General features: G+C 41.9%; 1 protein-coding gene across 2 annotated transcripts in view; it reads left to right on the plus strand.

Annotated features, from left to right (window-relative positions):
- ST8SIA1 (ST8 alpha-N-acetyl-neuraminide alpha-2,8-sialyltransferase 1) overlaps positions 7-20,502 on the plus strand; it is a 132,803-nt gene continuing 112,307 nt past the window's right edge. Inside the window, exon 1 of one of the 2 annotated variants that reach the window (XM_021391690.1) lies at positions 7-237. In XM_021391690.1, coding sequence (XP_021247365.1) covers positions 44-237 — 194 coding nt within the window. In that variant the 5' untranslated portion in view covers positions 7-43. Of the gene's footprint in view, positions 238-2,757; positions 2,833-20,502 lie in introns of those variants that run through there. The other variant, XM_021391700.1, reaches the window with a different exon arrangement.

A 20,502-nucleotide genomic window follows, 5' to 3' on the forward strand; every position in this document is an offset into this window, starting at 1 on the left:
GCGGGAGCGCAGCCCGGCGCCGCGGCAGCGCTGCGGGAGGAGGATGGCGGGGCTGGCGTGGAAGTGGCCGCGCACCCGCCTGCCCGTGGGGGCCAGCGCCCTCGGCGTCTTCGTCCTCTGCTGGCTCTACATCTTCCCCGTGTACCGGCTGCCCGACGAGAAGGAGATCGTGCAGGGGGTGCTGCTGCAGCAGGGCAAGGCGTGGAGGAGGAACCACACTGCGGTCGCCGTCTTCAGGTAGCGGCCCAAGGGCACGCGGGGACGGGCGACGGGGTGGGGGGGAGAGAGCGGTGCGCGCAGCCCCACGCTCGCGTCTCCATCCCCGGCCCTTTGTTGTGAGACCCCGCGGGGCGAGGGCCGGGCCGGGCCCCCGCTCACGGCAAAACTTTTCGGGGTGGCTCGTCCTTGCCCTGCGCGGATGGGGGCTGCGGGAGGCGGGCTCCGGGGCGGGGGGCTCTGGGGTGAGACCGCCTGAAGGGGCGTGCGGGGGAGGGTGTGTGCTCCCCGAAAGCTGTGTCTGCGAGGGTGCGGACAGATCTCCCTTTCCGGGGGGAAGCTGGATCTTCTCTCTGTCCTCTAAGCAGCGCATGTGAGCGGTGATCAGACTGCCCGCAGCAAGGCTCTCTTTCTTCAGTAGCTGCCAGAATGTCTTTTTTTTTTGGATGCCCTGCTGTACGTTGTGAATGCAACTCAGCTTTTGTTTGTTGGTCGTGAACTGGAGCCGGCGTGCGATCACTTAGCATCTCGTCCGCTGGTACAGCAAACTTTGCAGGTTTCCGAAAACACACGCTTGAGCCTAGGAGCTGGAAAGGAAAGCAGTGAGAGGTGACAGTGGGTTTGTGGTAGTGCCATCTCGTTGGGTAGGCCTGAGAGAAGCCCTCCCTCTAACACAGAGCTAACAGCTCCTTGTCCTAAAGCACTGGATACAAACCAGGAGGAAACCATGTTAGTCTTCTCAGATATTAATTCGACCAAATCCTGTTACGCCACGGATTCACATTTTTGGGTCAGATGAATGCAATTTTTTTTTTTTTTTTAATATCCCTGGTAGGTGATGTAGGAAAGAGCTTGATTTTTCATGTTTATAAACCAAGTGTTGCTTTGAAGTCTGAAACTTCTGCTGCAACTTCAGTTAAAAAATAATTTTAAGACAGTTTCAGCCACATGGTTTAGAAACAAACTCAATGTGGTTCCTCAACCATTCCCCTTCCCTATATGTTTTTCCAGTGCTTAAGCACAGTGGCTTTCTCAAACATGGTTATTGAAGAGAGTATCTTGTGGTAAAATGATCTGTTATTTCTTGTCTCTGCCTCTTGATCGGTTGCTGCAATGCTAAACAAAAGGACACCTAAATCATTTTGATTCAAGAAATACTTTTTTTTTTTTTTAATTTTCAGTGGAGATACGTGTAGTGAATAAACCAAAGTAGTCAAATAATAGTGACATAGAACTCTGTATTTTTACTGCATAGATTTGCTTGTCTCAGAATCAGTAGAAAGCTATGAAATCAAAGTCCGTATGAGGTAAACTGGTCTATATTGTGAAGCAACCAGCAGAAGGAATGACACTTTCTTTGCTACCATTCTTTTTTTCTAAGAGCTCCACGTTTCAGTTTCTGCTGGAAACTGTCTGTGAATATGAGCTTCTGTTTTAACTGGGGAAGAGATCCTGTGTGTGGATCTCAAATCAATACTGCCTGCCATAATAGCCTAATATTGGATGGATTGCTCTTCTTCCCAGTCCTCCTGCACATGTTCTGGTTCTGAAACAGTTTTGGAGATCAAATCTGTTAAAAATCTTTGAGTAACTGCAAGTTCTCACATTACTGTTTTGTAGAATACAGTGTTTGCATGTTTTTCTTTGTATATTACCATATTGTATAATAATAGAATACAGGTGCTCGAATATCCAGGTTCTTGCTACCAAGAAAACAGCTGACAGCTCTGCATTTCTCTCACTTGTCTCCTATCGAAGTAGCTTGTGGTACCCAAGCAGTTGACTTGATATTAACGTGTTTCTCAAAACTGGGCAGAGGTGTTCTGTTACCGTAAAGCAGTCGATCAGGAAACTCTCTAAGACTGATGTTGGAGTGTTAGACTGCAGGCATTCTTTATTATCAGGGCTGGATGTGTGGGGGATGTGCTCCTCCTATCACGTATGTCTTGCACAAAAAGGTCTTCAGCTTCTATACATTCAGAGGCCTTCCCAGAGGTACATACATATTCAGTACAAAGTTGTGTGGAACCTCCCTTACCTATTCAATACAAAGACACAGATCCTTCCCATTATCTAAGCAAACTACAAGGTTATCCATTAAGGGATTTATCATGCCACAACTTGTATCAATTCCCTTTGCGTTCTGTACCTGGAGAAAGAGAGCTTCAGTGAGCAGCTCAGCAAGGTCAGAGAAAGCTCCCATGGTAATCTGGGTTGAAGCCTGGCAGCTAAGTAGCAGCAGCTTCTTAATCTGCATGGTGGCTCCTTCCACCTCCTGCCTGTAAAAGCAGAAACCCTATATACAATTGACCAATGTACATTCTCATTTATGCAAGTATCCATTCTGTCCTGGTGCTTGCAGGATAATTTAAACTGGGTTTTGCAGGTTTTGTGTTTGAATATAGACTAGCAGAATTGTTTTCCAAATACAAGCACCTGTGTAAACAGCCATGGGTTTCTCAGACTCAGTCCTTCACTTGCAGTATGTGTTGCCATCCTGCACTTGTGAATAAGGGCGGGCTGTGAGAGTAACAAGATGAGCAGGATTCAGCCTTTGGATTAAGCATGAATCTGTTTAAAGCATGCTCTCAGCCCTGAATTCGTATGCATGATTTCGTGAGTAATCTTCGCGTGACGTTTGCGTGCCGGGTCCCGCTGCCATCAGCACGGTGGGTGTCTGTGTAGCAGTTGCCTAGGATCTCAGATGGAGGGAGGGACAGATCCTGGAAAGTCTGAAGTTACAGATGAGGTTATTTATGAAAAGCCCTTCGTCCAAATCCTTTCTTCAGCTGAACATAGCTTTCTGTGGAGCCTTCAGGTTCTGGGCATGCGAAGTTAAGCACAACCTCATAGCAAAATACTGCTATTAACATCCTTTAAGTTTCGAGACGATACTAGCTGAGGACTGTCAAACTCTGCTGTGGAAACATCTCATCTCTGACCAGTGCTGAATAACAATGCCTCAGTAGGATGGTAAACTGCTTGATCTCAAGTTGCTCACTACACAATCATCAGAATAAGAGTGAGACTGTCATTAGAGTCACAAATGTTTAATGTGTCTAATTTACCTACGGAAAAATGGCTGGTCATCCTCTGAGGCATTTAACATTATTGCACCCTAATTGTTTTGCAAATCACTTAGTTTTTTTAAGGGCTTAGTGCTGTTCAAATTATTTAGGCAAGAATTTTGTTAATTGCTGTTTGTTATTAGTGAAGTAAGTGATGTGTAAGAATACCTTTAGGATTATTTTATTTAAAATTATTGCAGTTGATTAAAGACAGAGCTGAATCCTTCCATCTGCTTTATGAGCTATATACAACCATACATCCCAAGTGCTCTGTGTGTTTCTGACATTTCTTAATTTCTTGGCCAGGGTGGACTCCTTTGGACACTCAGCAAGCTTGTGCAGAGAACCTCGTGGTCTCCTATGAAGACAGGCTGAGGGAGCTGGGCTTGTTTAGCCTGGAGAGTAGAAAGCTCTTGGGAGACCTCATTGTGGCCTTCCAGTACATAAAAGGGACCTACAGGAAGGATGGGAAGGGACTTTATCAGGGAGTGTAGTGATAGAACAAGGAGAAGTGGCTTTAAACTAAAACAGGTTAGATTTATATTAGACTTTTAGGAAGAAAATATTCACAGTGAGGATGGTGAGGCACTGAACAGGCTGCCCAGAGAAACTGTGTATGCCCCTATTCCTGGAGGTGCTCAAGGCCAGCGGGGAAGGGGTCCTGGGCAGCCTGATCTGGTGGGTGGCAGCCCTGCCCACGGCAGGGGAATTGGGACTAGATGGGCTTTAAGGTTCCCTCCAATCCATTCTATGACTCTTGAATGGGCTCCCACTGCATTAACCTAAAGGTTTGGGTGGCAATTAGAGACTGAGTGAGAGGTTGAAGGCTCCTCAGGAAGAGGAGATGGGACAATCTCATGATGAGGGCAATGGAAAGGCTGCGCTTGAGATTCACTTTGTTTTTGCTTTTGCTACAGCAGCTTTGAGCGATGCTGGAAGGTTGCCCAGGCTTTATTCTAGGGGGGCTTGGCAGAGCTGGTGGCAGATATTTCCTGTGAACTCACTGTTTGTGACCTGCCTCTAGTCCAGTGCAACTGCTGCAATTTGGGTCTGCTCCCCAGTGCTGTCACCTCTGTCCTCAGATTCACACTCATCATGCTTATCTTGGCGGATGGTTTCTCTGCTCTGTTTTCCTCAGGTTTGGCCTGTTGTCCATTTTCCAGGAGCAGAAAAGTGAAGCTACTGGCCTGAAATCACAAAGCAGAGGCTGAATGTCCAGATAGAATATCCAGGCTTGATGGACTCCAGTGCTGTCATAGCTCTTAGGCTGTGTAGGTGTGGACAGACTGTGAGAAAGCTTTTCTATGATTAGCTTTCAGCTGCCATGCAAAAATAATGTGCGGTGCTGGGTGGGTCTTCCTACTGTGGTCTCTGTCAGCTGTTAATACCTGTACCTCAGATATAACCACAACAAACACTGAAGAGCATCCTCTTGTACAAATAATTTTTGTTTGAGATCACATTAATGCAGAGCTGGAATTCCAGGTCACCTCTCAATCTGAGTGAGATGAATGCTATTGCCAGGTCAGCAGGAGTTTCCTTAGTTTGGCTGGCTTCTTTTCCTTCTCTTTTGATGGAGGCACTGCACATTATGTAAGAGGTGTGATCCTTGCCAGGATAATTCAAGGCAAATCTGAGATGAAAATTCATCCTGCTTAAGTTGACTAGATAAGATTTTTTCCCTGCTTAAACAGCTTTATAGGGTACTAAATTATTCCGTCCTATTTCACTGAGACAGGGGCAGAATGGCTTTAAGATCAGAGCTGGGAACTGCTGGATTAAGTTTACTTTTGCCTCTGTGGCTTGTGAAGCCCAATCCTAAAACTATCAGATACGTTCAAATGTTGTGCTTTGGTAGTTGCCAAATCCAGCTCATTTTGCTTTCCGGAGTAGGTGTCACTACTGCACGTCTGTATTTTTATCTTACTAACATTTTGAATGACTTTCTTTTTTCCTCCATTATACTTGCTACATTTGGTGACAGTTGGGTATTTGTAACTTGTAGTTTCTTAGCATCTCCATCTGAGATGGGAAATTGTTCTGGCAGAGAGCTACAATTTGAAGAGCTGGTTAAAGGTGAGAACAAAGTGGTGTTCTTATCCCATTTTATTATTTGGAGGCTGTGGTGAAGAAAGCAAGCTGTGTGGAGGTCTGGGTCCATACCTTCAAGGTCTTAAATGTCTTCAGATACCTAAATTTCATGAAAACGATAAGAATTAGTTATCTGTGTTAGTTCAAGGAGTCTTTGCAGATTAGGGCTGTGGTAGCAAGACAGGAATTGACTTCAGGATTCCTGAGTTGCTTCCTGAGTCTTCTCCTGATCACGATATCCTTCCTTGCCCCTAAATAGGCTTTTCTTACAGAATTTGCTTATGCCTCCCTCAGGAAATGTGCACTTGAGACCCCTATTTCTAATACCTGCTCTTGGAGAGCTTAGAATTGCTGCTTTCCTTGAAATTTGTGAAGACACCAGCGTTGCCAGTATTTCTGGGAGAGTGTAGCCAATTCCAGAACTCCTTTCCTATTAGCTGGGAGCATCCGAAGGCCCAGAGCCAGACACCGGGGAACAGGAGGAACAGCAATTTGCTGGAATTTAGGCTACCTGGCTAAGGACCCGAATGTCTGCTGTGTGCATATGCAGGTAGTACTGGGCTTATGTAGTTGCACATCTGTATTTTCTCTTTTTCTACCTTGTAGTGGATGTAATAGGCAGTGAATAATCCATACAATACAGTAACTTATGATTTATTGCCGTGCTAGTAATTTTCATCTTCACAGCAGTGAAGCAAACAGCACATTTGATGTGTTTTCAATGACATAGATAAAAAGACCTATTTTTGAGACTAGTTCCCACTAGGTAAATGCATGGAAAATGAATTACCTGTCTCCCTTCAGAATTTATCTTCCCATGGTGAGGATGAACCTCACTGAGTTGAAGAAGCTATTTGGACTGCAATCTTCTGTCGTTCCAGTTTTCTGAGCATTAAAAATACTTAATTTTAAACCTTTCTGTATGTTTTCTTCTTCTTCTGTATGCTAAATAGGGTTCCCCAAGTGCAAGGAAATCGCTCTTAATTGTTACACGTTATTGTGTAATCATTTAAACATAGCTACGTGCAGTTAAATTCCTACTGAAGCACATTAATCCATGTTACATAGTATTTGTAAACCTCAGTAGAGCTTAGAGTTTCATTTTGTCCCAATTTTTGCGTATAGAAAACCATGGACAATTCCTCTCTGGGGTCTTACAACCCAGGCCGATTAGATAAAGGGTGGAGTGGATGTTGGCATCAATGTATTTTAAGAGTAATTATTTCAGAAGCTCAGAGATTCTGTTATAAGCTGTATCTGTTGCTTTAACTGTTTAAGTCAACAGATTGAACTATTTTTACTTCTCTTTCTATTTCATCAATCTGGAAAAGGCCCTCCTGAATTTCGTGGGTTAGAGATTTTTTTACTTGGGTTTTTTTTTTGGTAGCAAAAGTCACCCTGCCTATTTTTGGAATGTGTAGGGCAGCCATCCTCGTAACTGGGGAGTAACTGCTTTGTATTTCCTGTTGAAGATGAAAGACAAACAAATGAAACGTAATTTTTTTCAAGTGAAGGGATTTTAATGTTTTCCTGTGTGCTGCCTTGGCCAAATTTTAGCTCTGGTAATGCTATTGCATCTGCCACAATATTTAGAGTTTCTGTTGTATTCGTTGCTCTACTTGTACTGTCAGTGTTGTGTTATCGTATATCCCAGTGCAGGGCGATGAGGTATCTACTGATATAGGTAATGCTCAGACGTGCCACTAGACTTGAGAGCAGTCCAAAAAGTATTCAAATATGCAATCAGGGGGTGATTCTGAATCCAAGGCTCACTGATGCCTGCCTCTCTCAGTGAAAGTCAGTAAGAGTGAGGCTTAATGGGAAATGGGATGAAGAATCTCAAGTTACTCAGCTGTCTTTAAATCTCTATTTTTGATTGTCAGGGGAGACCCGATTCTGTTTCCCCGCATACTCTTTCTTATACAGGTAAGGAAACAGATTTACAATGGAATTTAAGGAAGCGTTGCCTTTGTTATAAGGCTGTATCTTGTAACTGAACTTCAGGTCCTGGTCACAGCTGAAATCCGTGGGTAGTTCTAGGAATAACTGGCATTCTCTACTAAAATTCTTGCTTATACTGTGCCATAAGTTTGCAGAGAGAAGTTCTATACTCTATACTCTGAAGGATTTTCAGCCTGAGAACACATATAGTGAGATTTATCCCAGTTGTGTGCATTAGGAATTTTGGTTAATGGAGTAGATTTCCCACCCATTAGTCCATTTTTCATGCAAAGAAATAGCTGGGCTGTTTGCTGGTGACACGTCTTCCACAAGTCCTCTGGAAGAGCAATCCAAGTACCCGTGCTGGGGGTTTGGTAGAGTAGTGATCCTTCTTGCTACTCACAGCATCACCTGCCAGTACCAGCTTAGTACTGGGAAAACGCTGAATGCTTTTCCATAAACTTTTGTCGTCTTTCCAGGACTTCCACTGAAGCATTGATGTGTTTAAAAGGGATTGGAATAGCTCTTTATTCAACCTACAGCATTCACTTGTGAAATTAAATTAATCCCTGTCCTCAGGTACTAACTTACAGTTTTGTTTTCCCCAATAAGTTGAAATGTTAGGAAGCAGTGAGCTGATGCATTTCTGAAGCACAGAGGATGTTTCTGCATTATATCATTTGATGCATACTGCTGCCTGACGTGGGTTAAGTCTTCCCAAAGTATTTCCAAATGTTTGCTCCAAGTGGGGAGAAACAAAATTTTAAAGGGAGACAAAGAGAGAATCTTCAGTGAGATTTAAGCTGTCTTTTGAGCAGGCAAGAGAGGGGAAAAATGCTGTTCTAGTAGTGAAGGAAAAATCTCTGCAGAGGGATCTGAGCTGCATGGAAACATCCTGGTCCATGCTTGAAGAGCTGGTTGTAGGCCATGTGACACAAAGAAGTGAGAAGAATACCTTTGAAAGAAATATATGCTAATTTTATTTTTATAATTTGCTTTTTACTAGGCCTCCATAATTTTTATAATACTAATGAAGAAATACTGTTGGCAGGAGAAACTTTACATACCCCTCTACATATGTCTGCTTGCATATGCCTTCCCTGCCTTTCAGAAGTTACCTGGAAGCCAGGTAGCTCAGCTGTAAGTTTTGAGAAAATGTATCTATTAGTCACAGCCATTCCTCGGTTAAGCGGAGAGGAGTTTAAAATCATTACTCTGGGGGTCTCTGGCCAAGAGTTTTATGAGACCTTTTGCCAGGACCAGGTCTTTGACTTTTTTTTCTGGCTTTGGATCTGAGGCTCTGCAGTCCCAGGGTGTCCATCTGCAAGATTTCACCTGGCTTGGTAATTGTTGCTTGACTCCTAGAACAAAGCAGGAACAGATGCTGAGCAATGTATGCTTGCAGTTGGTATGACTTTTGGAATTCTGCAAAGACTGCTGTTGCCTATTCTTTAAACAGGTGTGCTAGCTCCTGCAACCTAGTGAATCTATGACAGACTTCACTTCATGAAATGAAAATGAATAAGGAGTTTTTTAGGCCTTAGCTGAAGTGGAGAGCTTTGAAAGCATGAATGGGGGCTTATATGCTAAAAGGCAAATTGAAATCCATTGTGGGTAGTTGTTTTGCAAATGCCTAATTTCTGTGCCTTAATCATAATTCTGGGGGCCTGACTCATGACTTCTAAATGGTAGGGATTGTTACAGTGAGAATTACATACCAACCTATAATTAGATGCTTCTTTTTTTTTTTTTTTTTTTTTTTTTTTTTTTTTTTTAAACTGAGGAAGTTGCAACAGTAAAGTGAAAAGGAGAAACAAAACCCATCTGGGCATTCCTTTATAGGGTGTGCTATTAATTGAAAATTTTGTCTTGGCACCTAGCAAACATCTAGCACAAACACACTTGCTGAGCCTTATGGACAAATGCTGAGCATCTCCAGGATTTAATATGCCCCGTTAGATGAAATAATAAAAATGCACATAATATATTTATTCTTTCTATCCCACTCCAGTCATTGCCTTTAAATGTTTGAGCATGTCCAGAAGGGAATGTTGCGAAGTGTAGAACTTGAGCTAGCTGATCCAAAAATGGTAACAGCAACAAAGAAGTAAACCTATCATTAGAGAAATCATATGTTTTGATAGTACTGTTTAGACAACAGAACAAGTGAAAACACTTATCTTATGTAGTTCAGTAAATGCTAATTGGTCCAGCGTGTGATAACATGTTTATTTTTGTGTTGGGTCTTTGCTAAGCAAATATAGTTTCTCATTTTGTTTAAAAAAATCTGTTTTGTGCTCCACTTGTCAAACAGACCATGGCTGATGAAAATCTTGTACTGAGAGTCTGTTGTTCTTCCCCCACTTCATCTGTGGAAGAAAGTATTGGCTACCCTAAGTAGTTATAACTTCAGCTGATTTTTTAAGTTTAGATCTACATCATTGAGAAAGGCAAAGTTACTCTCCTGGCACTGGGGTGAGTGGTCTGGTGGAGTTTTTAGTGGGATGAAGGCTGTCTTCTGTGTGGAGCCAGTCTGTAATGAGCTTTCATTTGAAACTGGGGGCCAGCCAAGTGGGTATGAACTTGCTCAGCACTACAGATCTTAATAAGCTCTTTCCTGAATGTGACTTAATCATCTGGTTTCAGTTGTCTTGTGTGTCTGTGCAGTGTGTTCTGTGAGACTCACTCCTTTTAATTTAAGATCAATAATTTACTTAGCCTTAGAGGAATTAAAAAAGAAATCCTAAAAAGCCTGAAAAATAAGTTGCTTCCACTCATGAAAAGTCCTTCATTCCACAGATATTTCTTACACAGTTTGATAACTACTAAGAACAAATTAGCTTTCAACAAATCTAATGAATAAATAGCTAGGCTTTGTCATTTCATTATCACCGTGTTTGGTTCTAAAGCAAATGGGTTGAGTGTATCAGGGAGGAAAATCTCCTGAAATGTGCTGGCTCTGGACTAGGCATCAAGCACATAAAAGTGATTTAAAAGTATTCTGAAACCAACTTTCAGGCAGTATTCTTATCTTAAGATGCCTAGTTGAAGGATTGAGTAGGCTGAGTGATTTATTTAATGAATTTTTACTTCTATCTTCATATTTAGCAAGCTTTTTTGCATTAATTGCTTGAAGGTTTGCTTAGGATTTTTGCTTACTTTGTCTAGCAGCGTATTTTACATATTGATACTGAAAAAATGATAAATAGAAAGTTATTCAAGAAGTACAAAAGCAGTTTGCTTTATGCATTTTATATATGCGCATATTTTATATATATGCATATTTTATATATAGTATATATGTGTCAGTTACTTGGGCATTCTTCTGTAAAATCCTTAAAAATTGATTCATGGTGAAAAATATTTTGTATGCTTCCCACGAGGAAGCTGGTAAACCCTTCTCCTCAAAAGAGTGCTACCAAAATCCCCTTCTTTGTATCCAAGTTTGTATGATGATATGTGTCTTGATAGCAGACCTATATTGGTCCACTCATCCATCTCTATTAAACTGAATCAGTTCATGAAGAGTATTCAGAGTTGTTCTCCATATCCAGCATTACTGTAATACCCCTCTAGTTAGCAGACCTCCTCTAAGCTCTTAGCTGTTTCTTTTTTTGGCATCTCTTTGGTAGAGGCATCCATTGCTGTTCTGTGGATGGTATCCAGACCCTCTCAGTCTCAGAAGAGAAAGGAGCAGTGACAGACCTGCAGACATGTGGCTGTCCTTGGGGTTTCTTGCTTTCCTTCTCTCTCTAGGCCCTCATGTTCCTGCTTGCCTGGATGCTGGGTTGCTGTGAAGTTGCTTGTGAGCTTACTCACAAGTGACATCCTAGGTGTTACCAGCTCAAGCATGACTGCATAACTTGTGCCCCAGTGTTTTTGAAGCTGCTTACCTTAATTCTTTGGACCAGCTCCAAAACTACCTCAGCCATTTCGAAGAGTAAGTTCTTCTATAAATAGCATCACTAATTAGGGTCAACCTGTGTCCCAGTTCCCTCAGCTCCATTGTCCCCTGTGAGGTGACTGTCACGGTGCTGGCTGAGCCGCCAGCTGCTCTCAGGCAGGGTGCATGGGGCTCGTGTGTTTGGGTTTTCCTTCTACCCAAATTTTCACAAAGCTGGTAAGATATTAATTCTCTGATACTTCCCCTCCTCATCTTTCAAGTGTTGCTGAAGTTAACCAACAAATTCCACAGTCTGTGAGATGGACAGGTATGTCAGTGATGCCTTTTTGAAATACATACTCATCTCTCAGGTGCCCTCAAAATTCCTCAGTGGCTGCTTGAGCACTGCCTCTCTGGTTTCTGAAATGTTAAACCTGGTGGGCCCAGCCCTGCTTAGTAGGGAACAGCCCTGTCTCTGTGGTCAAGGACAGGAAGCTCCCCATAGCTACCAGACTTCCATCCTTGTCCCGATAGACTTCCCTAGCACAAGCTCAGCTCAGACCAAACCATAAACCATAAACCATAGTGAGGTATTGAGCAGGCAACAGACAAACTGACTTAGTCTCAAGGATAAGAATGTGCTTTTTCCTAAGAGAAAGCGCATACAATATTCCTTCTCCTGTTCCTCTTTTAGTCTTGTCCTGGTTGCTGACTGTTCTCAGGGACAGGTTGTTTTTCTACATAATATTCTTATTCTTGGTGAAAACCTATTTTTCTGGTAGAAATCATGTCAGAACCCTTTTGTCAAATGAGCATGAGAAATTGTGGGATGGGGTACTCTAGAACAGAAGAAAATACACGTGCTTGGAGGGGGGAGTTGGTGATGGTTATTGTAGGGTAGTAATATGGAGGGTCCCTGGGAGGTTGGTGGGGAGAAGGAAGGTTGGCAGGGTTTATTGCAATGGAGGCAAGTAGATTGTAGTAGTGGGAGCATGAAGAAGAAGAAACAATAAAACCATAATAAAGTCAAGAAACACTTATGTGAAGCAATATAACAGAGAAAGAAGGACTGTGGTTAGGAAATTTGTGTACAAATATGTGGATAAATCAGACAGGCAATCAATTAGGAATGAAACATTCAATGAATTGAGCAATTTAAGAACAGCTCAGTTGGGCAAGGTAACCCAGGGAGGTTACAATTAAATCAATATGGGTTAAATTATAATAATCTCAGTTAAGAAGATCAAGTATCAGATGGAAGGAGATCACTTAGGTAAATTGGAGATTCCATTTCAGTGTACTATATGCAGTATAAGAGAGGATATGAAACTGTAATAGTAGAGGGCATTTTTATCCCACAATCATGGGAATCATTTTGCTCTAGAGATAGCTGTTAAAGCAACGAGATTTGGAAGCAGAATGATGAAATATGTGGAGTACAGCCCACTCACTGCAGCTATCTCTGGTACCTGTCCTACTTCAGAGCTGTGGTAGGGAAAATGTCCATATGGTTAGCAATAAGACAGCAAAACAACATTTGTTGCTCTGTTTTTTTTTTTTTTTCATTCTGTGATTATATGTAGCCAACTAGACAATCCACAATCTTGGCGTCTAGTGAACTTTATATGTGCTGAAGTTTAGACTACCTGTTGGGACACCAGCAACTCATGCTTAGGATGGTGAATTACAATGGGCAATTCTTGGACTGCTCACATCAAAAACTGGGGCTAGTCATTGTGGTTTTGTGGTAAAACTTTAAAATAGAGGCCCTCTTTGTTTTCTCTAGATGTCACTCGTAGCATTTCTGCTGTACTGACTTCTCACTTGGTGCTCTAGTAGGACTGTACACATGGCTGGCATTAAATTATGCATAGATTGTGTGCATTCAGCAGCAAGGACTTGAAGTTACACTGTGTTGAGCAGATGCAGCTATTCCAGAATTTCTAGGCCGTCCACATTTGGATAGCTTTGGCTTCAAACTGTGAACCAGCTCTGCGAAGCAGAACAATTTGTTGGAGCAGGCATGGAGCTTCTATGCTTCTGGTGACTAAATGGCAGTGTGTTCTCCAAACTGATCTCAGCAGGCAGGAGGCAGAGTGGAAAACAGTGAAATTCAGTGTCTCAAACCTACTGTGTTTATTATTTTGAAATGTTTTCTTCATCTAGCTTCTGCCCCAAACACAGCTGATTTCCTGTGACTGTGAGAAGACACTCTTTGGGGAACTGCAGGGCAGATTTATGAGAAGTGTGCAGCATAGATCAGTTGATAACTAACTTTTATTACCGTGTGTAAGAGCACAGGAAAGCCTTTTAGTATCCTGCCTCTGTCAAGGGCTCTCACCAAATGTTGCAGAGAAAGTCGTGCAATAGACAGGGGTCTGCAGTATAATCTCCCACAGAAATAAATGTCTCAGGCTGTTATAGTCTTACCCCCAGTAACTTAGTTTAATACTTCATTCAAAATTACTGTTGTTATTGTAATGTCCTTGGTGTGCACCTTGGCGTCCCTTTTTAAACATCATTATGCTTAGGAAGTTCAAGTGTTCTCAGAATGGTTCATCCCTAAATGCATGTATAATTCTTAGCCTAGTGCTTAATTACTTATAAAAAATATATTTTCTCTTTTGCTGATGTGCTCTTTTTGTACTGATTTGTTTATTTCCTTAGTTTATTTTCAGATTGTGACGTTGTGCCAAAAGCCAAAATGTCATTGTGCTGTTGAAAATGAAATATCTTGTTTTCAACCTCATAGTAAACAGTTTATTCACTGTGGAAACTGAATTACTGCTCTTTGAAATTGTTTAGTTACCACTTCTGATTCTCTTTTCTAGATAACTACTTGAATTTTTTTATATGAATAGCATGGACCAATTAAAAGATACTCCTGTGGTTAAATATTGTTCTATATCCTATTTTCTAGACATGCACTCCTGAGCTGCAATAATAATTTTCAGGGCTAGTTTCGGAGACTAAAAAGCTGGGGACTGCACTGCCCCATTGTTGAATGCTCTCAAGCACTTTGTAAATTTTCACCGTCTAGCTTCAGGCCTTGAGTTCTGAGTGTAATGACAAGTTCAGTCAAACATGTTCCCAGAAAGCAAATGTTGCTTCAGCTTTTGTGCAGTACGCATCCTGTGGGTGTGATTGAGAAAGTTTTCTTAGCCAGTCATGGAGTCTAACATTTGTTTGTGTGACAGGACGAATTTCTCATAGTCACTTGGTGGCAGGAAGAAAAAGCACAAAGCCAGCAACTGTATTGGAGTTTGCTGTTGGTTTCTCATGAAATCAATCCAAAGCTACCCCAACAAGCTGGAAAGGATGGAACACAGGGAGAGGAAGTATCCTGAGTTATGGTGCCTTTGGGCCAGAGGCTGCCTGTGCTCCCTGTCTATGCTGTTGGACCCTCATTCTTGACAGGTAGTTGACTAGAGCAGGACAACCCATTCCCTTGCCCAGTGGCAGTGGTGGGCCTTCTGGCTGCCACGGTGCACTGCTGACTCACATTTAATGTGAGAGCAGTTAAAGGAGGCCATTGCTTTTCCCCATGGTGATTACCAAGCATGAGATGAAGGTAGAAGGCCTGAGCAGATGCCCTGGACCTCAGCTGGCCTCTGAATTACTGTTGAACAGAATGCTGTTGGTTGGAGCTCTGGGCTGCACAGACATCACATAACTCTCTGGGAGCAGTGCAGCTCCTCTTCACCTTTGCTGTTCAGTGAGATCTCTTGTACATGCTAGCATGAGAGTGATATCTTGGCTGTGAGTTCAGCATTTTATGTCTTGTTTGTAATTGTGGGTTGATAAAACCCCCTCTCAGAATCCCTCTTGTCAGAACGTAATTCCAGGCTTACTCTTACTTTACTCTTACTTTATTCTTACCTTTTAAATGTAGATTTATTTGGATTATGAGTATTCTGTGAAAGCTGTAGTGAGGCACCGTCTGGGAACTGTTGAGTCATGGCCGGAACCACTGATTGAGCACCTGGGGAAAAGACCCAGTCAACCCTGGGAGCACAGGTGAAGACAATTGGAGCCAGGCTCCACTGTTCTTAGGCCTCATTCAAGGGCTGACTGCCACTGAGGAAGGATCTCTTTCTGGAGATCCCTCCTTGGTGGGAGCTTTTCCCTATGAGCCTAGAATCTTCTGATATGAGCGAGTGATCTACTTTTCTTCCTTTAGGGCATCTTTCTACCGTGCTAGTCCTTCCACCTCTTTCATAATGCCTTTTCCATCGTGTTGATCTTTTGGATCACTGCAGGCAGCTAATTAAATGTAGGGTTTCAGCAGTCCTTCATTCAAAAATAGTTTCTAATGACATGTGTCACTATATGTTAAACTCTTCTGGTTTTGCTTTTTATTTAGAACTTCATGATGTTGCAGTATTTATAATTACTGCAGTCATCACAAGGTAGCATTTTTACATCACTGTATTATGCCAGGCAGCTATTTAAACCACAGTAGTTCACCTGTTTACTACCTAAACTCTAGTGAATCCTATTACAAGGTGTTTTGGGGTAATGAAGTCTAAGGCAGAAAGTTCTCTCCTGTTAGAGCAGGAAGAGAAGGCAAAGTAAAACCCCAAACTGGAATTCTCTGACAGAAACATTTTCAGTAGCTGTAGGGAAGTTGTTTTGCAGCCTTGGAATGCTAAGGTGTCTCAGATTTGTTCCGTGCATGTTTGTGCAGAGGAGGTGTGATTACATAGCTGGGGGCAGGGCCAGCAGATGGCAGAGGCGGGAGATAGAAAACAAACATCTTGGTAAAGTTAGGTAGGAGTCGTAGCATGTAGTAATCTTTCTGAAATTTTGTGTTTGGGCTTTTAGGAATTCTTTGCTTGAAGTTAACTTTTTAAAGGCCACCAGATTAAAGGAGTGAAGCTGAATACTTTTTTTTTTTTTTTTTTTTTTTTTTTTTTCCATGACTTCAGGTCTTAAAGAGCTTGATACATAAATCATGTTTATCCCCTGGGAAGCTGTTCGGTTGCTTTGGGTGATGGAGTTCATGCATTCCTTATTCCCAGCAGCAAGGAGTGTGGCATAGCAAACTATTTAGGTTAGAATACATACAGGAACATAGTTCTTGTCCTTTCATCATCAGCTTATTCACTACCAAACAGCTCCCTGGTTGTGGCTTCTATTGTTTCTTCTATGCGTGCTTAGCCAGTCACATGCCCCAAACCACTGAGTGGTGTAGTCTGTTGTGAAATCGTATTTACAGAGAACACTGCCAAATACAGCTAATTTAATGGTAATGGCAAAACAGTGTTCAATGACTTGGAAGCAGAAGTTACAAATTTGGGATGACCTTGATGACTGAAGCTGTTTGGATTATGCTCAGGACTGTTTGGAAGCACTGACTAGATGTAGGGATATGGCCATGAAATTCTAGATGCTTTGGAAATAGGGCTTTTGGAAACTATGTTTTCAGTGCAATTTAAATTTTTGTCCTGAAAGGCTGATCTTTGTTTTCTGATTACATGGGCAAATTCTTTCTAGCTGGTTTGGGGAAGTGTGCAGAGGAGTCCTGCCAGCTTCTTGTGAGGTCTGGAACACCTCAAATGATAAGCTTGTACATGCCATTTGGAAGCACCACTTCACTAGTAAACGTGCAGAATATGGGCTTAGAGAAAATACAGAGTCCCAGCTATCGAGTGTGATCCAGGAAGCTTCTGACATTTTATACTCTGTGGAATCAAAGCATATAGATATGGTGGTAAACAGGAGATTGGAGCTGTGACTCTAGCCAAAAGGAACTGGCTTAGGGTGGGTTGCTAGTGTAGGAGTGATGTGACTCAGAAATGAGATGGTGTGGATGGGAACTGGGAAAGCTTCTACTGGGCTCTTCCATCTCTGCTGTTACAGTCTATATTATTTTGCAGTAGTGAGCACTGATGAGAATGGAGATCTGAGCACGTGTAAAATACCCTCTGTGATTATGTAGAGCTGTCAGTAAGCTTGCAATACAGTTGTGAAGAAAATGGCAGAAGTTTACTTCTGCATCCACATTTAATCTTTTCTAGTGAGGTGCTGGAGGGAGTTAGGTGTGGTGGCGATTTTTTTCTTGCTATGTTCACAAATACTTTCCTGTGATTGTGTTCCTTTTTTCTAGACCGGGTGATAAACAACGAATTTTAGCAATACATAGTCACTTATTAGTATGATAGATCGAGAGATTCATCGTACTAATTTAACTGTCTAGAAGTTGAATTTCTTTGTTAATACTCCTACTATAGTTACCTCCTGCTGTAAGTAATGAAAAGACAGAGGTACTTGCAGGTACTGACAGCTCTCTTGTGCCTTAAATACCTGCTTTAAGGTAGGGTAAGTATCCTTCTGTTGACTATGGAAAGTCTTGATGACTGATAGTGCAATGGTTGAGCTTAGGTGATAAGAATTTCTTATGAAGACCTCTGAGACTTAAATTACATCAGTAGTTCAGTGTATGAGTGCAAAATGGGGCTTCAGCCACTAAATGTTACTGGCGTATGAATCTGTTAATACAACATAGTGCTGTCACTGAGAACAAAAGAAGGAGAGTGGCAAAAATAAATGCTGTGGTTCAGCAACAGGCTTAGCATTTGCTTCTGCTTTTGTTTTATTGCAACAGAATCCTCATTCTGCAGTATACACTCATAATCAATAAACTTGATTTTTTGCTGGATGCAAGATGTGAAGATGGAGAGAGTACCTGTCTCTTTTGTCCCTGGGACAGATATTTGGAGGTGTCTAGTGAAAGCATCTCAGCTGACCTTTCCTGTAAGAATATACTCTGAGCATTTCATTCTGAGTCAGAGTTGGTGAGATCCTTTCTGATTTTAGTTAAGTCAGTAAATTAGCCGAAGCCTGTTTTCAAATACAGCACAGGTAGATGTGTGTGAGAGTGCTACTTTTTTTGTCTTTGCTAGAGGAAAAGAGTTATAAAGAAGTGGAATTAGAGCTTCCAATGAAAATAATTCCAAATTGAATATGCCTTTCTTATATTCGAATTGACTTACTACATTTAACGCAGGGTTTGCATCAATGAAACTCAGGTAAGATTTGAAACACGTTAGCAAAACTGCTTCAGGAAGCTTGTTATGGCAAATGGCAGGAACACAAGTTCAAGATGTACTTCAGATATATTTCAAGTAAATGATTGTTTCATTCTGTGATAATTTGGCCTTTTTCCCCCCTGTTAGAAGCCATCTTTCAACACAGAAGGATCACTGATTTCAGTTCAGAAATATCTCTGTCTACTTGGCCAAACTATTTTCAAAAGTGGTGCTGTTGGTTGCAGCAACTCAGGCTGTAAGTGAAGCCCAGTGTCAGTTCTTCACAGTGCATTAAATCTTGGCTTTGATCCAAAATTGAACAATTACCTCTTAAGTAGAATATAATTCTAGGTATACAGGGGCAACAAGGAACACAGTTTTGTAAATGTTGTCCTTTTCAAGAAAGCTGAAGAAAGACTTTACTTGGAATTTATTAGATTCTTTTCCTCATCCAGTAGGAAATGTGATTTACATGATTGAGATCTCAGTCATATTCCACTCCCTTTCTGAAATATATTTCATTGGCCAATTTTATCCAAAGTAGGACAGAAGGTAGTCAGTTCTTAAAAGTTTCATGAAAACTGGGAGCTATGTTGAAGAGGGGGATCAAAATCAAAGTTTCCTGTTACGTTTGGCTGATCAGCTTGTGCTGCTAGTTGGCAGGGCACTGTGTGTGCTTCCCCCAGCCAGGTGAATCTTACTCTATCTCCTGAACAACTTGATAGTTAAGAGCTGAGGGAAGCAGTTTATGAAAAGTGAGAGGAACAAGTTTCTCTTCAAAGCAGGACTTCCTTGAGTTGTCTATTCATGTGTCTTTGATGTGTGAAAGTCTAACCCCAAGTGTGAAACTCTGTATGCCTTTGAAGGTATGTTGCTCTTTCGTGTCTGTTCATGGGATACTTTTACAGTTTCTTGTCTCGGTCACATGTGTAGGTGATGACTCTCTAGTTACTTGCATCAAACCAGTAGAGGATTTTTCTTTTCCCCTTTATACCCATGGTCTCAGTTTTTGGATGATTCAAGATGGAGTTCAAATAGGTTTCCCTGGCCAGTCTGCCTCTTTTGGAGGTGTGTAACTTAAACTGATCAAGTGAGTAAAATTCTCCCTTTGGATTTTCTTGGATTAAAGAATAGGAATGCTTTTGTGAGCAGCATTATATAATACTTGCAGGGCTTTTATCTAGGTTGCAGAGGCAGGTGGAGAAGTGACTGTAGTGTGAAAATTGATCTAGGTCATATGTATCATTGCTCTAGGTATTGCAAGCCCAAATGTTAGGTTATTGCTGCTCAATTTATTTCCAGTGAATCATCTTCTGGAAGAATACAGCCATCCTACATCCTTGCTGAATATCTCTTGTGCTCATAGCTGGGTGAAGCAAGCAGCAGTTTTGCTGAAGGGATCCTGGTGATAAGAGCAATGCATTTTTACCCCTGTGGTAGCACAGTCAAGTAATCTATCTTGCTGACTCAGCTGCTGGTTCTGCTGTTTTGCAAGACAGCAATTCATTAATTTCACCTCCTCTCTGTGATAGCAGCTCTTCTTGTCACAGATTTATAAGATTTAAAAAAAAAAAAGGCACATGAACTAGTTAATCCATTTTCCCTTCCTCAGTTCCTTTTGCATCTGACCATTCTCTGACAAAAAGTGCTGTTCATAGGGTAATGCCATCTCATCTTCCTGGCAGTCCAGAGTTGGAAGACTGGCAGATGAGGATGCTGGCAGATGGCATACCTGTATGAGGTGCTGCAGGCAGAAGAAAGGCCTACAGTCCCCCCCCCAGCTGACTGCAGAAGCCTTTATAGGCTTTGTAGGGCCTGCAGTGGCAGTTCTGGCTTCTTGGCTCAAATTCATCTACCAAATGTAGATGTCTGCATCTCAGGTAGTCACTATTCTAATGGTCATTGGAGAGGAAATATGTGTCTGTTTAGCTTGAGATGAATTCCATCCTAAAAGAAGAGCTCTCTGCTGACTATGAATAAGGTTTTTACATTTCAAATGCTGTAAAAGAAGCAAGGTAAACCCCATGTTTTCCCTGCTCTGAAATGTAGCTGTCATGTTTACGGGCTACAGCTGATAGTGATAGCAGAGCAAAGGAATGGTCTGGTGCAGGGCTCATGAATTTCAGCATCGTGTGAAGTCATTTCTCTTGAGCCACTCATACTGCTGGCCAGAAACAAGCAGTGTATGATCAAATTCATCGCTTCTCTGGGGAATGTGTCTATTAGTTGCAGCTCTGAGGCAGGGAGACAAGTCACTGCTGCTGACTGTCCT

Source organism: Numida meleagris, chromosome 1, assembly GCF_002078875.1.
Source record: "Numida meleagris isolate 19003 breed g44 Domestic line chromosome 1, NumMel1.0, whole genome shotgun sequence".
NCBI lineage: Eukaryota > Metazoa > Chordata > Aves > Galliformes > Numididae > Numida > Numida meleagris.